At 39.8% G+C, this 21,867-nt stretch overlaps 3 protein-coding genes across 7 annotated transcripts; all 3 read left to right on the top strand.

Annotated features, from left to right (window-relative positions):
* Positions 1–102: 102 nt before the first annotated feature.
* On the top strand, positions 103–1,360 carry LOC104418962 (basic blue protein). The gene is made up of 2 exons (XM_010030448.3): positions 103–682; positions 880–1,360. The coding sequence occupies exons 1-2, from the start codon at positions 502–504 to the stop codon at positions 1,239–1,241; spliced, it is 543 nt and encodes a 180-aa protein (XP_010028750.2). The 5' UTR covers positions 103–501; the 3' UTR covers positions 1,242–1,360.
* Positions 1,361–11,708: 10,348 nt separating this feature from the next.
* On the top strand, positions 11,709–14,287 carry LOC104418961. 2 transcript variants are annotated; one of them, XM_010030443.3, is made up of 3 exons: positions 11,709–11,983; positions 12,537–12,726; positions 12,961–14,287. In XM_010030443.3, exons 2-3 carry the CDS (start codon positions 12,600–12,602, stop codon positions 13,971–13,973), a joined length of 1,140 nt encoding a protein of 379 aa, XP_010028745.2. In that variant the 5' UTR covers positions 11,709–11,983; positions 12,537–12,599; the 3' UTR covers positions 13,974–14,287. The 2 variants fall into 2 exon arrangements, with proteins under 2 accessions (XP_010028745.2, XP_039167680.1); XM_039311746.1 differs by lacking the exon at positions 11,709–11,983 and having other exon boundaries at positions 12,576–12,726; positions 12,986–14,287.
* A 2,337-nt stretch (positions 14,288–16,624) lies between these two features.
* On the top strand, positions 16,625–20,728 carry LOC104418960. Of its 4 annotated transcripts, none has more exons than XM_018863196.2 (5): positions 16,625–16,749; positions 17,563–17,709; positions 18,699–18,857; positions 19,254–19,570; positions 19,694–20,726. In XM_018863196.2, exons 2-5 carry the CDS (start codon positions 17,586–17,588, stop codon positions 20,504–20,506), a joined length of 1,413 nt encoding a protein of 470 aa, XP_018718741.2. In that variant the 5' UTR covers positions 16,625–16,749; positions 17,563–17,585; the 3' UTR covers positions 20,507–20,726. The 4 variants fall into 4 exon arrangements, with proteins under 4 accessions (XP_018718741.2, XP_010028744.2, XP_018718742.2 ...); XM_010030442.3 differs by having other exon boundaries at positions 16,698–16,801; positions 19,694–20,728; XM_018863197.2 differs by having other exon boundaries at positions 16,709–16,838; positions 19,694–20,728.
* The last annotated feature ends 1,139 nt before the right edge of the window (positions 20,729–21,867 follow it).

The raw sequence follows: 21,867 nt of genomic DNA, 5'->3' as shown, positions 1-21,867 counted from the left end.
GGTGATTCCGGATGGAAAATCTCCCAAGAACCAGGCCATGAGGTAATGCAGTGAAGGCCTCCTCAAGAGTGACTTTTGCGGTCCACCTCGACCCGTTTTCACCGCGACATGCCTGCAAGTATCTACTCTCATATAGATTTGGATATACGTGGACTTCGGTGTATGAACAAAAAGAGACCGCAGGATCTTGGGGTGTACTTTACTCCTACTTGGGGTAGACTTTTGCCTGTAATGAGTACTCAAATGATTTTAATAGGCACACAATCTATGCACAACTTGCAAAGAGAAAGCGATCCTCCTCCTTTGCTTGCACAGTAGTCCTTGCCCATCACGCTTTTATTTAACATTCCACTTGCCTGGGCAGTTCTGAAGACTGGACTGAGTCCAAGCTAATTCTGTATAAGTCGCATCCAACTCATTAGCAAGCACCCAATACAGAGCAATAATCTGCAGGAGACCCTAGATTCCCTCGTCTCTTTCCATTTTTTTTCCAGAGCAAATATGGAGGATTCGAAGCTGTGCAGGTACTTAAGCTTCTGCATGATCCTCACGGTCCTCGGTTTGCTCGTGAATGGTGCCGCATCGGAAGTTTACACGGTAGGCGACAGCGACGAATGGAACAGCGGCGTAAATTACGGCGTGTGGTCTCAGAAATACAATTTCAGCGTCGGCGATGTGCTTGGTACGTCCCGGACTCATCTCTCTTCTTACCTGAATGTATCGGGATAGCAGGCATCTGTTAAACTGCTATCATTAAAATCCTGAAGAAGTTTTTTGATGCGTGCCTTCGAATTCTGTACGCATTTTTGCGTGATGGGGTGATGTATTCGACAAACAGTGATTTAATCTGCGCTTGTTTCCTTCCCTTTGTCAGTGTAGCCTTCAAGTACATAAAAGGCCAACACAACACATATGAAGTGACCGAGTCGACGTTCCGCTCATGCGACACGAGCACCGGCGTGCTGGCCAAGCACACGAGCGGCAACGACCAGGTCACCCTCACCGAAGCCAAGAAGTACTGGTTCGTCTGCAGCGTGTTAGGTCATTGCCTCGGCGGAATGAGGTTCGGCATCACCGTGAAAGAATCGAACACCACAGAGAGCCCACCTCTGGCTCCGCAATCGGGGTCTCCGGCGCCTCCACAAATCAATGACAACGGAGCTCAAGCCACTAGGGGATTGAGCAGATGGGATTATCTGATCCTGTTTGGTGTTTCGATTCCGTCGTGTTTGGTATGGTAATCGAGATTTTGGGACCGAACGGTGGTTGTTCCTGTATGATGTTTTCTTGAGCTTATGGGTGACTCTTTCTTTTTCTTTTCTTCTCTTTTGACAAAGTCAATGATTTCATTTAACAAGAACATGAAGCAACCCGCCAGAAGCTCACCAGCTAAGCCTTTTCAACCTGCCGAACACGCATGTTACACCAACTCCACAAGTTCCTTCCCCTGTTGATGTCCAACACGATTTATTACGCAATCAATACTCACTGGCTGCCTAGACTTTGTTTACTCGACGACCCTACTTCATTGCCGCCGCCGCCCCGACCTAAAAGACTCCTCTCTGTCTCGATGGTCCTAACACTTTCTCATCGACACTAGCCCGAACTGATGAATATAGTTGATGTATGGTTGATAGCATCAATTGCTCAATTTGACATCAAAATTGGCATTCTCAGGATGTCAAGAGTTTTCTCACTGGGTTTTTGTTCTTGCATTGAGTGTCCATGACTTGCGTTTCTGGTTGTGTTGCTGTAGGAATGGGCCTCCATAGTTTTGTTCTTGTTCAGTTGTTCTGCTGGGCCTGTTCGCTCTTGCTCATGTATTTCGGACCCCTGTCTGCCCATGAACAGGGCCCTTCTTCTTGCCTGGGTTTCTACAAATCACGTCAAATTTGTCATCGTCTAAGGATTGATCAAATCCAACATGTCCATCTGAAGGACCGCGTTTGTCGAATCAGTTCAGAAAAAGAGTACTCAAAGACAGCGACAACCAAACTACCGAAACGACCTCTAATTGCGAATTGAAAGCCCATAATTGAAAGCCAATCCCTTAAGAAACCTCCGACTTTAGATTGAATACTTATTCTATCTTGAACTCTTTTTTATCTATAAAAAACTCATATTTAAGTACAGTTCGAACTTGTCCAGAACTTCTTTTTTATCTAAAATATAATCCCAACTTTAGGTTCAATCTCCAAAATATTACAAACTTGAACTTTAGTCTCAAATCTGCCTTGTATGCCGATTACCCAAAAATCACCTTAAGCCATTCCTAATTTTCATATCAAGGAATGGGTTTTGTTCTTAAGATAATTTCTCACGTCATTTTGTTGATGTGGAATTGTTACCGACGTGAAATGCCACGTCAAACAACTAATGGTTATTTTTGAAAAAAAAAATGATTAACAAAGACAATTTTGAGAAGATTGAAAATTTGTGATTTTTTTTTAAACAAAAACGAGTTTTTGGTAGATTTGGAAGTGGATCTAAAATTCAATTTTTTTTTAACAAAAAAAGTCCGATATACTATGGGGATCAAACTTAGGGTTTTTTTCTATACAACCCGATGTGGTCCTCTATCTCGATCAAGAATGGGCCTGAAAGTTTTTCTTTCGATGAAAACAATGTCACTATCCTCTAACCAATTGGAAGTCTAATGCAAAGGGAAATTTGTCTAAAAAGTCCTAAACCTATTGCACATTTGCCAATTCAGTCATAAACTTTTCAATTTTACTAATTGAGTCATGAACATTTTCATTTCTTATCTATTGAATCCATCCGGCTAATTTTAGTCAAAAATCACTAACATGGATGTTGACGATGCATAAGATTGATAATGCTAACGTTGACAATTTTCAATAATATTTCAATACTTTTTTCTCTTTTTCTCTTTTTTTTTCTTTCTTTTATTTTTTGCTTCTTCTTCTTCCTTTTTCTAGTGGTAGCCACTGGCCATGCCAGGTCAACTAGCCTCACCTACTATAGGGGACGCATGGTCGGATGAGGGTGAGCCCCACTGAGGCTCACCCTCACTTAGGCGAGACATGGCAAAAGTCAACCTCACCCAAGCCAGATCTAGCAAGGCCACCCCTTGCCTAGGCTAGGCAGCCTAGCCGAGCATCGATTGAGCGAAGGCAAAATTTTTAAAAGGAGGGTCATCTTGTTGATATGGAATTGTCACCGACGTGGAAATGCCACGTCAAACAAATAATGGCAATTTTTGGAAAGAGGGTTAACAAAGACAGTTTTGAGAAGATTGAAAGTTGGTGATTTTTTTCTAGTCAAAAAAAGTTTTTGGTAGATTTTGAAGTGGATTTGAAGTTTGAATTCTTTTTTCGTACAAAAAAAGCTCTATATATTATAGGGACCGAACTTAGAGTTTTTTCTATACGGCCAAGTGTGGTCCTCTATCTCAGTCACGAATGGGCCTGAAAGTTTTGTCTTTCCAAGAAAACAATGCCGTTGTCCTTTAATCAATTGGAAGTCTAATGCAATGAGAAAATTGTCAAAAAAATCCTAAACTTATTACACTTTTTGCCAATTTAGCTTTAAATCTTTAAATTTTGCCAATTGAGTCTTCATTCTTTTCACTTCTTACCAATTAAGTTCATCCTGCTAATTTTGGCTCGAAATTGCTGACGTGGATGCCAATGATGCCATGTAGGACTATTAGTCTTAGTGCTTGGGGATAATTTTTAATGATATTTTAATTTTAGAATTTTTTTTTTTTTTTTATGTTTTCTCTTTCTTTTCTTTTTTTGCTTCTTCTTCTTCCTTTTGCCAGTGGCCAACCACCGGACGCCAGCCACAAAATGTGTCGAGCAAACTAGCCTCGCCTGCTACAGGCAAGGTGCGGCTGGGCGAGGGTGAGCCTCGACAAGACTTGCCCTTTGCCCAAGTGAGACCCCAATGAAGGTAAATTTTTGGAAAGAGGGTAAACTTGTAAATATGGAATTGTTACCAACGTGAAAATGCCAAGTCAAAGAACTAATGGCGATTTTTGATAAGAGGGTTAATGGAGACATTTTTGAGAAAATTGAAAGTTGGTGATTTTGTTTTAGACAAAAAAAATATGATTCCGGTAGATTTAGAAGTGGATCTAAAGTTTGAAGATTTTTTTTTCCGAACAAAAAAGTTCGATATGCTATGGGGACCGAACTTAGAGTTTTTTTCATACGGCCGGTGTGGTCCTCTATCTCGGTCAAGAATGAGCCTGAAAGTTTGGTTTTTCGAAGAAAACGAAGTCGTTGTCCTCTAACCAATTGGAAGCCTAATGCAGAGGGAGAGAGGAGAGAGATAACAAATGAAGCAACAAGTCCTTTTCTCCTCCTACCAGTAATTAGTGCGTTGTCGTAGACATTCCAATTTCTAAAGCACTCCACTGATGCTCTTTTTTAAACATTTTGTCAACGATTATAACGTCTTTCTGCAACTGACAGCGCACTGACGACGATCGAAACAAAATAAAAAATCCCTGTTCAAACGCAATGTCCGTATCTCGAGGAAAGACCATATTTTAGAATCGATTCTCGTACAATTTCAGGACGAATCGTGACTCTCCAGGCCTGCAAATCCTAACGATTACACTCTTGTACCCTAACGAAGACGACGACGGCGTTTTTTGGCGTAAATGTTCAGCCGATAGCAAGTTGGCGTAGATAAATTTAACTGGTGGTTGCATTCGCTATGCTTTTCCAGGGGAATCGCCAAAGTTGCGGGAGCCATTTTTGTCAAGTATCATTTGGGTATAAGTGGTGGGAGTTGGAAACTGTCCAAAGATGCCGGAGGAATCTTCCATCTCAAGTCTGCAGATCCTAAACCATTTTCAGATCTCTTCATGGACTCTCTCTTCTAGAACGGTCGGCGAATTCCTATGCCGTGTCCTACCTTGACGTTGGCGGTAACCCATGTGACGGTTTCGGATTCGACAGTCCATCCTAAATTGTCTTTTCGTCTTCCTTGAAAACTAGCGCAGAGGATCCCCGAACAAGACGCCAAACTTCAATCCAGAGGGTCGTGACCTGGTCCGACGTTTTCGCTTTCTAACGGGAACGAATTGGAGGAATTAAATGATGACAATACGGCATTGGTGAGAACTATCAGACGAAAAGGATTACGCGTGCAAGGCACTCTTCGCCTCCTTCAGAACCGTTTGAAATATTTGTCCCCGATAGTGTCCAACATTTGACAACGGATGGTATACGTTCTTTATGTTCATATTGTCTCACAAAATGACAAGTGTTATTGGAGCCTCTATTCTCAACTTCTTTTCAAGAAGCTGACAACGTCATTACATGCATCATCATGCCGTCCCTTTCAGAAAAAATAAAAAGAAATGTATATTCCCTACTTTGTCTACGTATCCTTTATACCTGCAAAATACCAAATGAAATAGAAAATGATCTTAGAAATGATATAATAAAATTCTTGGATCGTTTTTACCAAATAAATTATCATTTTATTTGATTTATGAAGCTAACAAATCGATATAAAAGAATAATAGAATTAGAAAATAATAAATAAAAAAATTCCACACTCAAGCTTACTTAACTAGTAAGTTTGAGAGGATGTTAGAGATAATTAAATATTTCTCTAGAAAAAAGTTTTTTATGTTAAAGATATTTTTTTTTTTTTTTTTTCTGTATTCTCTCAACCTTACGTGATTATCATATATTTCTTGAACAGCCATCTAATAAAGGTTCATATACTCTTTTCTACGTAACGAAATATACATGTCATCCACATTATTGTTTTTTAACTGGACTTTCTAGCAAAAGCTAATTCCTTTTAACCGGATTTTTCGCTTCCCAATAAGTTGGGAGTTTCTCTGCAAAGTAACAAGAGCAGGTGAGCAGCCAGCGTCGTGAAGCTAACCACTAGATCCCAGTCGTGACAAAGAGTTCTCTGGCAATCAACGTTTACCCTACCTTCATCCTAGCCTCTAAGACAATAATAATGCAACCTCCCCCTAACAGTAACAGCTGTCTGAATCCACTGTTCAATCAAATCAGCATTTACTATGATTGAAAGAATCACGAAGGCATTTGCTCCAAACGTGACTTCCAACACGCATTCCACGAGAGCTTCAGCAACAGACTAGGTTCAGCTGCCCCACGACAGTCCACGTTTCTGTCGAAACAGAACACCCAAAGGACAAACCGGTATCCGTCTTCCGGCCCCACGTTGCGCAAGCAACTGATAGGACAGCCTCGCATGTGCGGTCGAAGATGATCTGTCGTGGAGGTACGAAATAATGCCGCGGCGCCTGCTTGCTGATCAACGGCGGAGGAATGAATTCAAGAGAATCTCCATGGCTTGCGACTCGAGCTGTCTGATGTTCAATAGGATATCGACGCTTCACTTCTGTGACGTCGCTTTGCATGCTTGCATGGGGTCACGAGATTAATAAATATAGGCCGAAGCTTGAGCCTCTTTCGAAAGACGGTTCTAGCTTCGCGTAGTGACTTGAACGCAAATAGATGTAATAGACCAAAGCTTGAGCCTCCCTTTAAAGGAAAATTCTGGGTAGAGCTTTCTGAAATCCAGAATTTTCGTTTGTACTTTTCATGACCGTTGGATTGTCAAAATAGAAGAACCAGCTTGTACCTATGAAATATGGATATCCAAGTATATTGCAGCGAAAATGGAGTAATTTGTTTGGAGATTGATAAACCAGAGGTGCTCATAATCAGGATAATTATCAAAAAAAAGAAGTCATAAACCTATTATATGAATGCAAAAAAATTAGTCTTAAATCTTTTGACGATTTGTAACATAGTCTTTTTTGTCAATTTTGGCTGATATTGACATGGAAGTTAGTCATCCTACATGATATGATTGATGTTGATTTTGATAATTTTTGCAATTTGCAAAAAAAAAATCTAAATTTTTATATATTTTCTTCTTCTTCTTTTTTTTAATCGTGGCCAACGACCTCAGCGAGAGTCGTGGCCCTAGGTGAGGGACATAGACCTCACCAACAGCCGGCAAGGGAAGACAACCACAATGAAATATAAATTTAGAAACATTTTTAAAATTTTGTCAACATCAACACCAATTGTGCCACATCAAACAACCGCTGTCCACGTCTATAATTATGACAAAAATTAACCAAAATGGCTACATTAACAAATTGTTAAACGATTGAGGACTAAATTGATCAAATTATAGGGATTATGACTAAATTGGCATCTGCATAATAGGTTTAGAATTTTTTGGTAATTTTATAGAAGATATATTTAAGTGGCCAATTGCTTGAAGGCTTTAAACATAATTTCCAGGGACTTTGCAGGAGATTTGTTACCAATAGGCAGATGAACAAAATAATGGCTAGTAGAGGCAAGTTTAACGTTTAAACTTAGAGGCCTATAAGAAAAATCAAGCGACAAGTGCAACTGAGGGTGCCTTTTGTTGGACTTTTAGGGAAAGCCTTTGAGAAAATGCAAAAGATTTCAAGTTAAAAAGGTTTTTTGATGTGTTTGTTAAATTGTAATTTGAAAATCCATTATGAAGTACCTTTGAACAAAATAGTATTTAGAGAGATCATATTGTCAAAAGAAAAATAAAAAAGTTGGCCAACGAGGGCAAGTGACCACCGCCGACCTCAAGTAGCCCTCAGAGACAATCGGAGAAGATCGCCTGGGATCGGGCAACCCTCGGCGGCCATGGAGGTCATGCGACCTCGGCAAGGGCCGCCTGGTTGCACAACCTCGGGTAGCCCTTCACGAGGTCGCATGACCCAAAGCTAAGTCGCAGTGACGCGACTTGCAGGCTATGTAGCACGGACACTCTCCAAAAGCCTTCGTGTCGTGTCCGACACTCCGACACGTGTCCGACACGCTCCGACACGTCCCGACACGCGATCAACGAGTGTCGAAAAATTCGACACGTGGTCAACTCTCTCCGACACGCGAGTCCAGAATTCCGACACGCAATTCCGACACGCACGGGGTCAATTTTAAAAATTTCTAATACTTGAGGGGTCAAAATATAAATATACACAAAATAAGTAATAAAAGAAATAATAAAATTGCTATAAATATACATGCACGGGGTCAATTTTTTTTTTTTTTCAGTTTTTTTTTTTTTTAGAATTGATGTATTTTTTAAAAAAGTCTTTTACTATGAAAGAAGTAAAAAAAAAATCCTATATATGATAAATAAATAAATTTAAAAATATCATTTCAGTATTTTTCTTTAAACAATGTTTTTTTCCTCTAAGCTTTGTGTATTATTGTAACAAATTAAATAATGAATGATATTATTTAATATTTTTCGTGTAAATTAATTATAGGCTATTATTATAAAAATGTATTTATATATAAAAATATATTTAATATATAACGTGTCGAAACGTGTCGAAATTTTTTATTTTTAAGAAATGACGTGTCGGTGTGTCGTGTCACATGTCCGTGTCGGTGCTACATAGCTTGCAGGTGATCGTTGTGACTTGCGAGTTTCCCACGACTAGTCGATGACAGTCGCTAGGGTAGCCACGACCTCGCTGACCTCTCTCTAGCCTGTGATTGACCAGCCACATGCAACCACGCCACCGAAGAAGAAGATGAACAGTAACCCGGGGGGGCTTCTGAAAAATGTTAAAAGCCCACAAGGCAACTTAGGACCTACCTTGGGCTTTCAACATTTTAAAAGCTAACATTCCCTTAATGCGGGTTTCAAAAATTTTACCGAACACCCAATATTTGGTTAAATGGACTTTGGACACTCAAAGTCCCTTCCCAAAGCAAATCGCAAGCGCACCTGAGTCTGCAGCCAAATGTTTGAAACCAAGAGAAATTGAAGAATGTTTAGAAAATTGTGCGAGTCTGTCTTTGTATTTGTGCAATTTTGTCGGCTTGAGTGTTGTTATCATAGTTAGCAAGAATGACAAACTCATTTGTAAACAAACAAGAGAGTGGCTGTGCTTAGGGAAAAGGCATTCGTCTAGGTGAGAGAGACAAATTGGAAACGCTAGATGCGTGGTCCGTAATTTGATTAATGGGTTCTACCGTGCTGAGAACAACTGGTGGAGGGTTCCAGTGGTGGCTAGATCTATAGCGAGGTAGCCGTAGGAATCTAATTTTGCGCAGCACAAGCCTTTCTACTTGTAGTAACGAAATATACCTGGGCTACGACAGCTGAAAGAGAGGACCTAGGCACGCGGTCCTGAAACTTAATAAATTGGGCTGGCAATTTCTCTTTCAGTGTACTTTTTAATTTTTGGCGAACATTTCTCGAAAACGACCACTTATATCGAGGCTTTCAAATGCATCCAAGCAACGGGTATCCAATTGAAAGAAACCATTATCTTGAACAACAGATAATTTCATCGTCCATGAAATGTTCAAATATAAATTATTTATTAATAATGAAAATATTTTTCATTAACTAATTATTTCAAACGATATAAACAATCATTTTTAAGAAAATATTTTCTAAATTATTCACTTTCCGCAAAACAAACGGAACCTAAAAGAGATTGATGTACGTTTTAGGGTCCATTTGTTTTCGAAAAATTGTTTTCCGACTTTCTAATAATTGGATGATGAAAACTAATCGGTCCATAAAAACGCTTTCCGTAGATGGAAAACAATAAGTTTAGATTGGAGGGGAAATCACTTCCTTTTCTAATAAAAAGAAATTACTTTTCCTAAATTATCAAATAAATGAAAATTGACGATTTTATGATAAAGGTAAATAGATATTGAGTTTCTCTTTGTATCATAAATCTTCATGATTACAAATTATCTAAACCCGGGGCCAATTAGAAGAAGAAATAGCAGACATTAGCTCAAGGAAATAATTTGACAGTAGGGGGGGGCGGAAAATTAAGAACTTTATGAAACTATCTTGTCTAAAGTCATTTTCATGAATATATCTACATACCGAAAAAACCATGTGATCTATTTTAAATTTCATTTATTTTCCTATTATTGCGATTGGCTCGGTACATTTTGCGATCTTGTCATCTTATTTGATGAATATGTACGAAAAAGCTGGAAACTTCGTGAAAGATCAATTATTTTTTTGCTTGAGAACTTTGAAAACCTTGGATGTCAAAATGTTCACGTTATTATCACGGGTATCTAAAGATACGGCTCTAAAGTATGCTCTCGATCTTCCATAATCACAGGTTGACCTTTTCCTTGGCCATAATTTCACCGTGGCCTTCAGACGCTCAATCGTCCATACACGCCCTATCTTTAAAGAGACTAATAATAGTTCCGCGTGAAATAATCCCGTCCGTTCAAATCAGTCATTGCGCATTTATTGTCGACGCGGACCGACAAGGAAATCAAATAAACACCACATATTAATTTTAATACATTAATTACACACTTCACTAAAACGATTAATGTTTTAAAAATCGTAATAGGTTTTTTAAATTAATCACTCCAAACGTGCTCCATAGATACCCGTTAACATATAGTTTCAATAGAATATTTCTTTAAAAATCTCGTCCAAATATCAATAGCACGAGATTCATTAATCAAAATAGTGAAGAATTAACTTAGAATTTGATAACACAACAATATAAAATGGCAAGATGAAGTTAAAGAGTTGTTAATTATGCCACAATTGTAAGTCAATTAGTTCCAAAGAGTCTATGATAACGAGTTCCCTCTCGATAAATCCGTTAGGTATGTTTACTTTGAAATGATCGATTTTGAAAAGACTAATTGTGAATAACATCTTTATGCACAAGATACTGTAAAATTTTCCTAATTAGTTGGTTACCCAATTCTCAACATTTTCTTGTCAAGCATACTTACAGACGTTCAAAAGTACTTACTAGCATAATTTGGAAAAAATGCACAGTTCACTAACTTTACAGAGAGAAGGATTTTTATTCTAGCTACAAAGAACGAAATAAGATAAATATCATTCTCTATAGGAATCGAAAAATCCATTAAGCCTTGTTAACAAGTGACTCGAGATATTTATTTAATATATTTAACTTTTAAAATATTGATTAGACATAGTATTATTAATGAGTGACATTATTCTCTACAAGAACCAAAAGATTCATCGAATCTTGTTAACTAGTGACAAGACATCTATCTAAATATTTAACTCTTAAATTACTGAATAGAGATCTACAAGTACTTAAAGATTTATCAAAACTTGTCAACAAGCGATTCGAGATATCTATTTAAATATTTTATTCTTAAAATACTGATTATGTATAGCACAAATTAACTCAATAAATTAAAAATGGTAACAATTATTAATCAACGATAAATTTACGATTAGATTCCATTTAGATCAAGATAAACAAATGAGTTGAAAAATATTTTCTTTCTAAAAAATGATCATCTGTATTTCTTCATATAATTCACAATATCTAAATATTTTCACAGATGGTGAATTTTTTTAACTAATAAGTAATATAAACAATTATTTATAATTTTTTTTTTGTTTTGTTTTTTTCGACAGACCAACGGAATCTTTTCGTGGTACATCGTATTCCGAGAGCATCCGAAAGTTGTACCCATTCGTCACAGTCCCGCCCCCCGACTCGGCCACGGCGAGAAGACCTGGGGACGATAAACTCTGTGTGGCAAGGGGGGGCGCGCTGGTGAAGCCGCGCATCCCGGCTGTCATCCACAAGAACGACCCGTGCGCCACGTGTCAGCGAACAGCGACCCGCCCCTATTTTTATTTCTCTTTTAAAAAAATGATTTCTCGCTCCCCTCCTTGGCCGTGCGTATTATTTCCATTTAACGCAATTTTCAAAGGTTCCGGACGGCTCCTCCTCCTCCTCCTCCTCCTCCTTGCCGTCGCCATTTGCGCAGTACAAAAAGCACGCGTCCGAGCAGGAAACTGCGCTTGGGTTTCGTCGCCGTACTCTCCGATCCCCCCGGATGACAAGTTGAAGTTTGACCTATAAAAAAGCCTCGGGACTAGAGGGGGCACGAGAGAGAGAGCGAGAGCGAGAGAGAGAGAGCGGCGGTTGATACGGACTTTGCTTCTTTTTCAACAGGTCTGGTTTGGCTCCGTCCTTCTTTTTTCTTCTTCTTTCGTCGACTTTTTGCTTCTGGGTTTCCGTTTCCTCTTCTTGTTCCTGTTGAATCCTTCGCGCTTCTTGCCCTGGCTTTGATCCCGCCGGCTTTCTCTGTGTTGCCAAATCTTGTATTCTTTCTCGCGCGTGCCATGCATGTTTTCCGGTTTCTTGCTGGAAAAACGCGATGTCCTCGCGTGTCGCGAGTACTAGGAGATCCTTTTGGGACGTATCGATTCGGGTGCACGATTTCATGTCATTAAGCGTCGAAGTGGGTCAGTAGAAACTGTAAAAGATCGTTTATCTTTCTGTTTTGGGCAATCCTTTTCTGATGATTATAGGTTCGAGATTATAAGTTTTTAACTCAGAGCTGCCCAGCAGAGCATGACCAGATAAAAATTTCATCCAAAGAAAAACAAGTTGCTGATCTCTTTATGTGTTTTGCGGTTCTAAATAATATCGAGAAAAGAATAATTTGGAGCAGTTGAAATCTTTCTGATCAGTATTCAGTTATAGGCTTTTTCTTGAATTACAGGGTGGCTTTCCTAATCTTGCTACTTGCTGAAGTAGCGAATTCGCATCTGACCGCTGCGACGGCATGGCCGAGAGGAAAGTGAATCCAAATTGCGTAAACGCCACCAATCCGTATCACGAGTGCGTCGACGCTTGCTTGAAAAAGATATCTGAAGGACAGACGACAAAGAAGTTGAATAAGAAGAATTCCGGTTAGTATCATCTCCGAAATTCGATGTTCGATTGCTGTTTTAATTGGTTAAGTCAGTACAGCGGTATTTCCATGCTCTCTGATTTCGTCTTCAGTTTTTACATGGAGATTCACTGATCTTTCATTAAGTCGATCTGAGGAGTGGCCATCTTTGCATCGATTCATTCAATTATCTGCTCTCTTGTTCATACGACGCTTTGAAGAAAACATACATGGTTCTTACTTGTCATGCCAGGATCCTTCATCCTCTTTCTTCCCAGAAAACTCAGCATGACCAAGAAGCAGTCGGATCGAAAGCCCTCTGACGAACCCGTCCTGAAGAATTTCGACGTCTCCGATAACCTATCCGCGAAAGATCTGTCTTTCAAGAAGGTGGAGTCGTGGGATGCCGAACTCGTGTTTCCAAAGGCTCGTGTCAAAGCAAATCAGCTTCGAGATGCAGGAGAACTCCAATCTCCTCCTCCTGAGCCTCCGCAAAAGCCCTCAAAGCATGAAAAATCTGTTAGACAAACCAAGACCACTACAGAGCTCGATGAAGACAAGGTGAATTCCGTTACAATTGACAACTCTGCAGAACATGGAAGGGATGCTGCATTTGGGTCCATGGCTTCTACGATCACGGTTGTCGACCATCCTTCTGAAGTGAGCGATGAGGTGAATGAGCAAGACCATGAACCCGTTGTTTCTGATTCCAACATCCTCGGGAATTACCGTGTGCAAGAAAGCTCCTCCTCGGTCCTGAAGCCGGTTATCGACAAGTATGGAGATATAGCAGCCAACTGCCACCTCAAGTCGGCTGCGATGCGCTCTTACTTTTTAGAGACCATCTGCTCCGTGATTCAAGAGCTGCAGCGCACCGAGATCTCGAAGCTAAGCAAGTCGAGAATCAAAGAGATGCAGGCCATCTTGAGGGATGTGGAAGCTGCGGGGATCGATGTGGGCTGGCTCCGCAGCGTGCTCGATGAGATTACCGAAATGCTCGAGCTCAAAAAGCAGTGCCGTGAAATCGAGATCGTGAAGAGAAACCGTGACTTAGACATAGGATCAACCAGGCAAGAGCTGGAACTTCAATTGGAAGATTTGGCTGAGAAGGAGAAGGCACTGGAAGCTGCCAAGGCACAAGTCGCCGAAACCAGAGCCCGGCTGAGCGAGTTCGAGCAAGAATCATCTAAATTGCAGGAAACAATGCTTTCCATCCAGTCTAAGGCCGAGCACGACTACAAATCGTCGGTAGCCCAAATCTTGTAAGTTAGTTACTGGGAACTGCTTTGAGGGCATCTTCATGTACCTTAGGTGTGTCCAATTTGCTAGTTGTTGAAGCATTTACTTACTGTAAATGTTGACATTTGAGTCATATAGTCTCTAGGTGAATTTCCCAGGTTCCTCCCAGCTGCTGAACTTGGAAATGGGTGAATCTATGTACCAAAAAAGTCTTTGCTTAGCGCTTGCATAGGGTGCTTCGTACGTAAAGTTCTCTTCTGAATTCCTAGTCAACCGAAAATTACTCGAGTGTTTCGTGACCAAGCGCACTGCTAAATTTCAATTGTCATATCGTTCTAGAATCATACCTGTGATTTTCACAGAACGTGAACCATGAAAATCTGGGAAGGAAAAAGAAAAAAGAAAAAAAATAAGGAGCATATTATTTTTCCTGGGAGCATATTCTTGTTTTTTTTTTTTTTTTTCCCTGGCCAGCATCCACTAGGAACCTGTTCGAGGTGGTCCAAACAGATCGCGCAATAACAGAAGGCTTTGTGAGGTAGCTTTCATGGAAGCGGATACATCTCTTTTCCGTTTCCGGGTCAAGAAAGAGCAGCTGCCTCGGCCCGTTATTATAATCCATACTTTGCAGAAAAGTTAAGTAGCTAGGGTTTCCTGTCCTTGTCGACCACCATCGTCAACCGCTCGAAACAGAGCTCATACCAAAGACTGAAAGCAAACCCATGACCAACAATTCAAACGATTTCAGTGACTCTGCCTTTGATGGTTTTTCCTTTAGCACAGGTTTGGCTTGCCATGTCTTGCTTTTGTGGTTGTTGGGGGTGAGTACACTTTGATCATTAAGCGGGCTCGACGTCCCCACCCCGGCCTAATTGGCCCGGGGACATAAATGTGCCGGGTTGGGCAAGTTAGTCCTTTCTTGAGTTTGGCTGTCCCAAACCTGCCTAAATCCTTTGGATTTTTCATATAAGACGTGATATATATCCAATTATGGGCCAGCGTGGGCCACAATTTTCGGCTCCGGTACTTTGCCCGATTGACCCATCATTTCCGGTCTAGCTATATATATATATATATATATATTCCGTGTTTGGAATGTGGTGATGCTTGCTTTAAAGCCACGGTATCTCAAAACTAAGTCAGATATAATTTGCTAAGAATTGTTATGACTATAAAGGTGCTGTAATTGTGAGATGTTTGATCAACATCTTACAGGAGTGAATCGGTGCGAAAAATCGATATCGAACGATACTTTATACAATTTGGCTATTCAAATTTAAGTGGTTAGAGTAGATGGGAGGATGAAATATGATAATTCAAATTGGTGAAATTAGAGCGTGATGACACTTTGCCCGTGAGAAAAGAAGCTTTGGTAATTCTTCTTTTAATAGACCGAAAATAAGGTACAGTTTTGTGGCACATATTCTTTCAATATTGACCAAAATCAATATGCTGTCAGAAGCCCTAGATTTTTAATTGATGGGCAAGAAGAGTTAGGTGAACGGATCCAAATAAGGAGGAGGTGAAACGATTCGGTCGACAGTTCCAAACTAGAAGTCCAACGTGGGCTGTTTGCCACCATAAACTCCAAAGATGTCAAGCATTCTCATTTTGGTTATTTTAGATTGATAGGTGCCACGTGATGGTAAATATAGAACTCAAATTGGAATAGTGTGTAGACATATAGGAGAGATTCATTTATGAGCACGTCTATCTACCTACATACACCCTATTCATTTCGGAGGATAGATTCGATAAATTTTTCATATATAAAATTATTAGTTAACAACAATGTTTTTATTTTATTACTTCGTTTTAACTCAAAGAGATGAGAGAAACAATACCAGGTTTAGATAGGCTTAACAAGGCACCTAACAACACATGCCATTTTTAAACCTTCATATAGCCTTCCTTAAAGACCTCCAATTTTAAATCCAATCTTAACTCTACCATATAGCTTTTATTTCTTTGAAAAAAAAAAATCCCGAGCTTTCAATTCAGTCCGAAATGTACCCAAATGTTCAAAAATCGTCATTGATTTCTTCAAGACTATCGACTTTAGGGTGAGTAAAAGGGTTATTATCAGTAATTCATTCGCCTTCGCATTGTTAGACTAGCGAGTAGAGTTGAGATTAAAGTAAAAATTTGATATCTTTTTTAAATTAAAAAAAAAAAGAAAAGAAGAAGTTCGTGAGATAAGACATAAAGTCGGAACTTTTTTTTAAAAAGGAATTAGCCTATTTCTTGCCAAAACAAGAATGATATTCACGTGTGGCAATGCGGTTGGTGCTCTGAAAATGGAGCATGAACTGGCCTAATAGGAACGACCGCTTGAGGGGCGGATCAAAAATGGGAGTGTGCGCCAACCCGATGCGTCCAAAAACGCAAACCAGAACAACCAAAAAAAGTCAACCAAAAACAAATTCGGCACATGCGGGGTCCACACTACACAGCACACCCTTTTTGGCCACGCGTCTAAATCTTGTCAGAAGCTTCTGAGGCGACTTTTACATCGAAGGAACAAGAATTTTCTCCGATTTTTTTTTTTCTTTTGAAGATTTTCCTTGGCTGTTCAAAGAAGAAAATTTCCCCCTTTTTAATTGTATTTCGCGAGTAAAATATTAAATTTCGTGATGAAAAAGGTTGACGTTGAATTACACACATTTCAACGGACGTCAGTCAAATTTTGCAAGCCCCCGATAAATTATATAAAAAGCAGCAACCTTTCCGGCACCAACTAATCGAAATTAAGACCCTCCTCTGTTTCGCTCGTAGCTCCCTCTCTCTACCTTCCCTCCCTCTGGTAATCTCCTCGTCTTCGCTTTGCTTGGAGCTCTCGTCGTTTCTCTTGCAGCGTACACGCCCGTTTCGTCTCTCTGTTTCTGCATCCATGTGGGTTCTTTGATTTGACCGAAGTTGGTGTCTGGCTTCTCTCATCACCATCGTGTTTCCGGCGAAAGTCGCGGTTTTTGGTTCTGGGTTTGTTTACGGGGGCGAAGATGGTTTTGTTTTTTGTGAATTTGGGCCGTGGTGCTTGCTTGTTTCTGATCAGTTGGATTGACTGTTGAGTTTGATCGAGCGATTTTCATTTTGGGTGGACGGTGAAGGAGAAGTGTTTGATTTGGTTGGTGGCTCTGTCGGGGGTGACTGGTCATGTTAGTGATTCTTCTGCGTGTGAAAAGATTCGGCTTTCGACTTGATGAGAGTTACCTGCAGGTCATGAGATGGAAATGAGATTTCTTCTGTTGATAATGAAGATGTCGGTGAGCCTTAACCGTGTTGTCGGTGAAGGAAAGGGTTCACTGGTTAATTGTTTTCATCCGATTGAGCATAATCTGCACGCAATCCTGATTGACCGAACGGACTATTTGACTTGACTCTGAAAGAAAAAAAGTGATTTTTTCACTGCTGTGAAACTTCAGAATAGGCCTTTCTCTTCAATTTCAGTAAAGTTTAAATTCATTCGGGATAACCATTGATAGGACGAAATGTGAGCCTTTGTTTGTAATAGCTGGAAGACATAGTTATGTACATTGAAAATACTGCAAACTTGAAAACATCTGACTGCAATTCTTAGCTTGATGGGATATTTATTGATCTAGTTCCTATTCTGCAGTCGCCTTAGTGATCTCTGGCAAGATGTCCGAGAGGGGAAGAGTACACCCGGATTGCAAAAATTCATCAAATCCTTATCACCAATGTGTTGAAGAGTGTTATCAGAAGGTTGGCAAAGGCAAGCCTCACAAGAGTACAAATCAATCAGGTGACTTATTTTCTTTATTTTTCTTGGTTTCATTGGTTTTTCTAGGTAGAGCATGTAAACTTCAAAATTTGTATGTTTCATCCTTTTTTCTCATTGGGCTAATTGTCTCTGAGTTATCACTGTGCATGGTAGATCAGGAAAGTGACAGGAAAGTGATGCCAGATAAACATGTGATTGTTATATGTGAAATGTGGAAGGGAAACCTCTTCATGGTTATTTAAAACCCCGTGGGAATTTATATTTAGTGGATACTTGTAAGGTTATTCATTCTTGGCCACAATGATAGAGAACCTTGGCTCGTTGCCTGATGATTCCTTAAGTGAACATACTCCATTTCATGATTAAGCAACAAATAACAATGGAGACAAAACTGTGACTCTGTCACGTGATAAAGTTGGAAAATCAGTCATATTGTGTCTATAAGAGACTTGTCTACTCTGGTGAGAGTCGAGGAACTTTAGATGGAAGTAATTTTGCATATTTGGCCAAAAGATTGCAATCCAGTCTTTTTCTTTCTTCCTTGCTGCATTTGAGGATGGAAAATGTCTAGAAAGTTAGTCCGACACCTTTCAATATAGTTCTCTGGAAAGAGATCATGTTTAGCTGATTCGTCTGTACTAACTTGCAGTATACAGAGTGATACTCATGCTAAATATTTTGAACTTTGAACTGGTGTTAACGTTGTCTTGAGAAGATATACCACTTTGATGGGACTTTGACCACACTGTCTGTGCATTCCGTAAGATGCATCATTTTCCAAATAGGCAGGCATAATCTGACCAAGCAATTCAAGTAAAGCAATTTTTACGCGTTAATTTGCTACTAGTAACATTTATGTTTGGCAACAAAAGCTGTCGCTTCATCTCAGTGAACTTCAAAAGTCATTGATTATGACCTCCGATTGTTTCAGTCAAATTCATTACATGGTGGATATGTCTATATGTCTGAATCACTATCATTTTTTCTCTTCTCTGAAACTTGCTTTTCAGACTATCGTGGTGCTGGAGAGCAGCGTAGCAAAATTGTGCAGAAAGAGAGAAGAGTGAATGGTGCTTGTCCTAAGGCATCAAATCCTTACCATGATTGCAGTGAATCCTGCTCAAAAAAGGGAGTTCACACAGAGGCCAGGCGGTACAAGAAAGAAGCAGGTTATTCTCAGTATAAACAACTAGCGCTCCAGTAAAATGTAGGAAATCTAGAGGAAACGTGCCTTTCTTCCCTTGCACAACAGAGCAGTTTGTTTTATCATTCTTAATCTGGTTAGCAGAATTCTACTACGCTTTTGATGATTAAAGCTAGAAATGATTGTTAGTACCGGAGGAAGTTACTTAACAGATGACTGTTGTTGGCCCCAAAAAGAGAGACAGCATCAGATGAGAATCCTCTCTTTGTATCTCCCGTTATTTAGGACACATGCTCATGCGGTCACACCTTGTTGAAATTATGGTGCACATATCTGCAATATTTGAATATTTGAATATGGTCCAAATTCTGAGTGTCCAATTCTACTGCTGCATGGCTGAATCTGGAGATATTTTCCTCAGTTGCAGGATCTAATGGGGTTGATGCTTCCCAGACTTTGAGCAGGAGAACAAAAAAGGCTCCGGATCCTCAGCCCAACTCTTCCCACATGCAGGACAAAGTCACTGGCCCTGTTGTTTCTACAACACCGACTATTGCTCCATCATCTCCTCTACACTATCATTCTGAAAAGAGGGACTTGGAGGACAACAACACAATTTCTCCTATTCCATATTCCGGAGAAATTCACCCTGAAGATTTCTCTTTCCTTAAGGGACAAGTCAGGTCTTCTCATTCAATGCCAACTTCTGGAAATGTCACCCCAGTGCTTCAACTCTCGGTCCGCCCTCTCTCTCTCTCTCTCTCATTTCTCTCTCTCTCTCTCTCTCTCTATGCATAAGTACTTGTACAGGTGATTCTTTCTGATCCTATAAATTTGTTTTTCTTTTTCCTTCCTGAGCAGCCTGATCATGCCAAGGAACCTCCTACGAAAAGTTTAGAATATGCTGCCAATTCTACATCCTCCAAAGAGATAGAGGAGGAAAACTCTCATGGTTCACTCACGCATGAAATTGTTCCAAGTGTTGTCATTGATAACCCAGCAGAAGGCGCTCCACACTCCAATGGTGGTTCAATGAGCTCTAGCATCTCAGATGTGGGTCACTCCTTTGAAGACAGCGATGAAGAAGATGTCCAGTCCGTGAAGTCCGAAACCCGTGTCCCAGTTGGTAAATACCATGTGAAGTCCAGCGTCTCCTCCATTCTGCAAGCAATTCTCAAGAAATATGGAGATATAGCAGAAAATTGTGTGTTGGAGTCAATCTCGATGCGGTCCTATTATTTGGAGTCCGTCTGCTTCATTGTTCAGGAGCTGCAATCCACTTCATTCTTGCACCTGACCAAGTCCAAGGTCAAAGAGATGCTGGCTATTCTCAAGGACTTGGAGACTTCGCATATTGATGTTGGTTGGCTGCGTAAGATACTCGATGAAATCTCAGATGTCATTGAGGTGATTTCTCAGCATCAGACAGTCACGGCAGCGAAGACCAGGTGTGATCAAGGCCTCGAGTCTATGAAGAAATTACTGGAGTTCCAGACTGCCGATCTGGCCAAGAAAGAAGCCGAGCTTGCTGAAGCAAATTCAAAACTAGCTGAAACTAGAAACCGCTTGCGTGAGCTCGAGATTGAGTCCTTCAATTTGAGCAAATCGGTTTCATCCGTGAACTCCCAAATCGACAGCTACCATTTCAAGTCATTGTTGGAGGAACTCCTATGAGCCTGCAGATTCTGCTACTAGCTGACTTCCTGGAATGTTATGTACTATTGGCCGCATAGAACTACTTGGGATATAGGTTAAACCTTCAATCTTCTGATTCTTTTTCTTCATACTTATGCCGCAAAATATACAACATCATTGTACTTAAATCAACGTTTCCTTTCTGGTTATGTACTGTTTCGTTCATCCAGTTGCTGCTGTATGCATAAGTGTTTTCATTTATATCTTTCTTCTTCTACACTCCCTCTCTCTCTTTGGTTCATTCCGATCGCCTTCCTTTTCTTTCATGCGGTTCTCAATCTGCAAAATGAAGATGCCAGCACGAACTATGCAGGATTCTCACAAAACTTAATGATGATTCGCTCACGGTTATGGAGCATCAGAATGCAAAAGCAAAATGCATTAGGTCAAATTCACAGTGATAATCTGCATGACAGGTCCACAAAGCATCAGGTGCTAACACATTCAGGAGCTGAATCTCGTTGGCGCTTCTAGAATTGGTGAACCGATTGATAATGGAAAATTTCTCCCCATGATGATTTTTTCTGAAACACTCTTGATTATGATTGAAACGCGATACTTCGAAATTGTTACTAGACATAGTCATCGGGCGGGCGGGCGGCCGTCCGGTGGAAGGTGAGTTTGATGTGTTGCACAAGCCAACCTGCCCATCTTCCTTTCGGTCCTCAAACCCCAAACTATAATAAGAAAATTAAGAAAAAAAGATATGAATAAAAATGATGGGATAATTCGACAATCAACATTATTCACATAATTAATATTTTCGTTAATTTTTTTTTTTTTTTTTTTTTTACCAAGGAAACGCTCGAGATCTTCAGGGATCACCCACCGGGTTTGGGATTCGAACTCCTCCCCTACGTGATGGGGAGAGAGCCCCAAGCAGCTACGCCGCTGCGGGCGGTGGTTTTATTTTGTTGATATAACTGTATAATATGATTAATATCACGAAAAATCTTAAATAAGTATATTTGTAATAAACTTATCATAAATTAATTTTTTAATTATCAAAAATGATAAATTGGTATGTTTGTAAATAATTTCCATTAAATTGGATTAATATTATAAAAATCATAAATCGGTACACATAACAAATAGAAGGTAAAATCCTAAATTGATACATTCATCAACTATTATATATCATCCAACTTAATAACCTAATGATAAAATTTAAGAAAAATTAACGGATAATGAATTTATTATAGACATATTGATGTAAGGTTTTTCCTGTGTTAATCCTCATGTTAATCGCAGAATGATAAGGCCCAATTTTTCCCCTTCTTTTTTTCCTTTTCACTGAAAAAAATGCAATAATTTGCAATTCTTATCTTAAAACTCTAAAC

This window comes from Eucalyptus grandis, chromosome 4 (genome assembly GCF_016545825.1).
Source record: "Eucalyptus grandis isolate ANBG69807.140 chromosome 4, ASM1654582v1, whole genome shotgun sequence".
Taxonomy (NCBI): domain Eukaryota; kingdom Viridiplantae; phylum Streptophyta; class Magnoliopsida; order Myrtales; family Myrtaceae; genus Eucalyptus; species Eucalyptus grandis.
Note: the sequence above shows the minus strand (reverse complement) of the source record. Positions and strands in the feature narration are given on the sequence as shown.

What these genes read in the sequence shown, in the direction of transcription:
- LOC104418961 (XM_010030443.3), top strand. Translation starts at nt 12,600, where the DNA reads ATGGCCGAGAGGAAAGTGAATCCAAATTGCGTAAACGCCACCAATCCG. An exon ending in GTTGAATAAGAAGAATTCCG is followed by an intron (nt 12,727 to 12,960) that starts GTTAGTATCATC and finishes TTGTCATGCCAG; the next exon opens with GATCCTTCATCCTCTTTCTT.
- LOC104418960 (XM_010030442.3), top strand. Translation starts at nt 17,586, where the DNA reads ATGTCCGAGAGGGGAAGAGTACACCCGGATTGCAAAAATTCATCAAAT. An exon ending in CAAGAGTACAAATCAATCAG is followed by an intron (nt 17,710 to 18,698) that starts GTGACTTATTTT and finishes CTTGCTTTTCAG; the next exon opens with ACTATCGTGGTGCTGGAGAG. An exon ending in GCGGTACAAGAAAGAAGCAG is followed by an intron (nt 18,858 to 19,253) that starts GTTATTCTCAGT and finishes TATTTTCCTCAG; the next exon opens with TTGCAGGATCTAATGGGGTT.
- LOC104418962 (XM_010030448.3), top strand. Translation starts at nt 502, where the DNA reads ATGGAGGATTCGAAGCTGTGCAGGTACTTAAGCTTCTGCATGATCCTC. An exon ending in CAGCGTCGGCGATGTGCTTG is followed by an intron (nt 683 to 879) that starts GTACGTCCCGGA and finishes TTGTCAGTGTAG; the next exon opens with CCTTCAAGTACATAAAAGGC.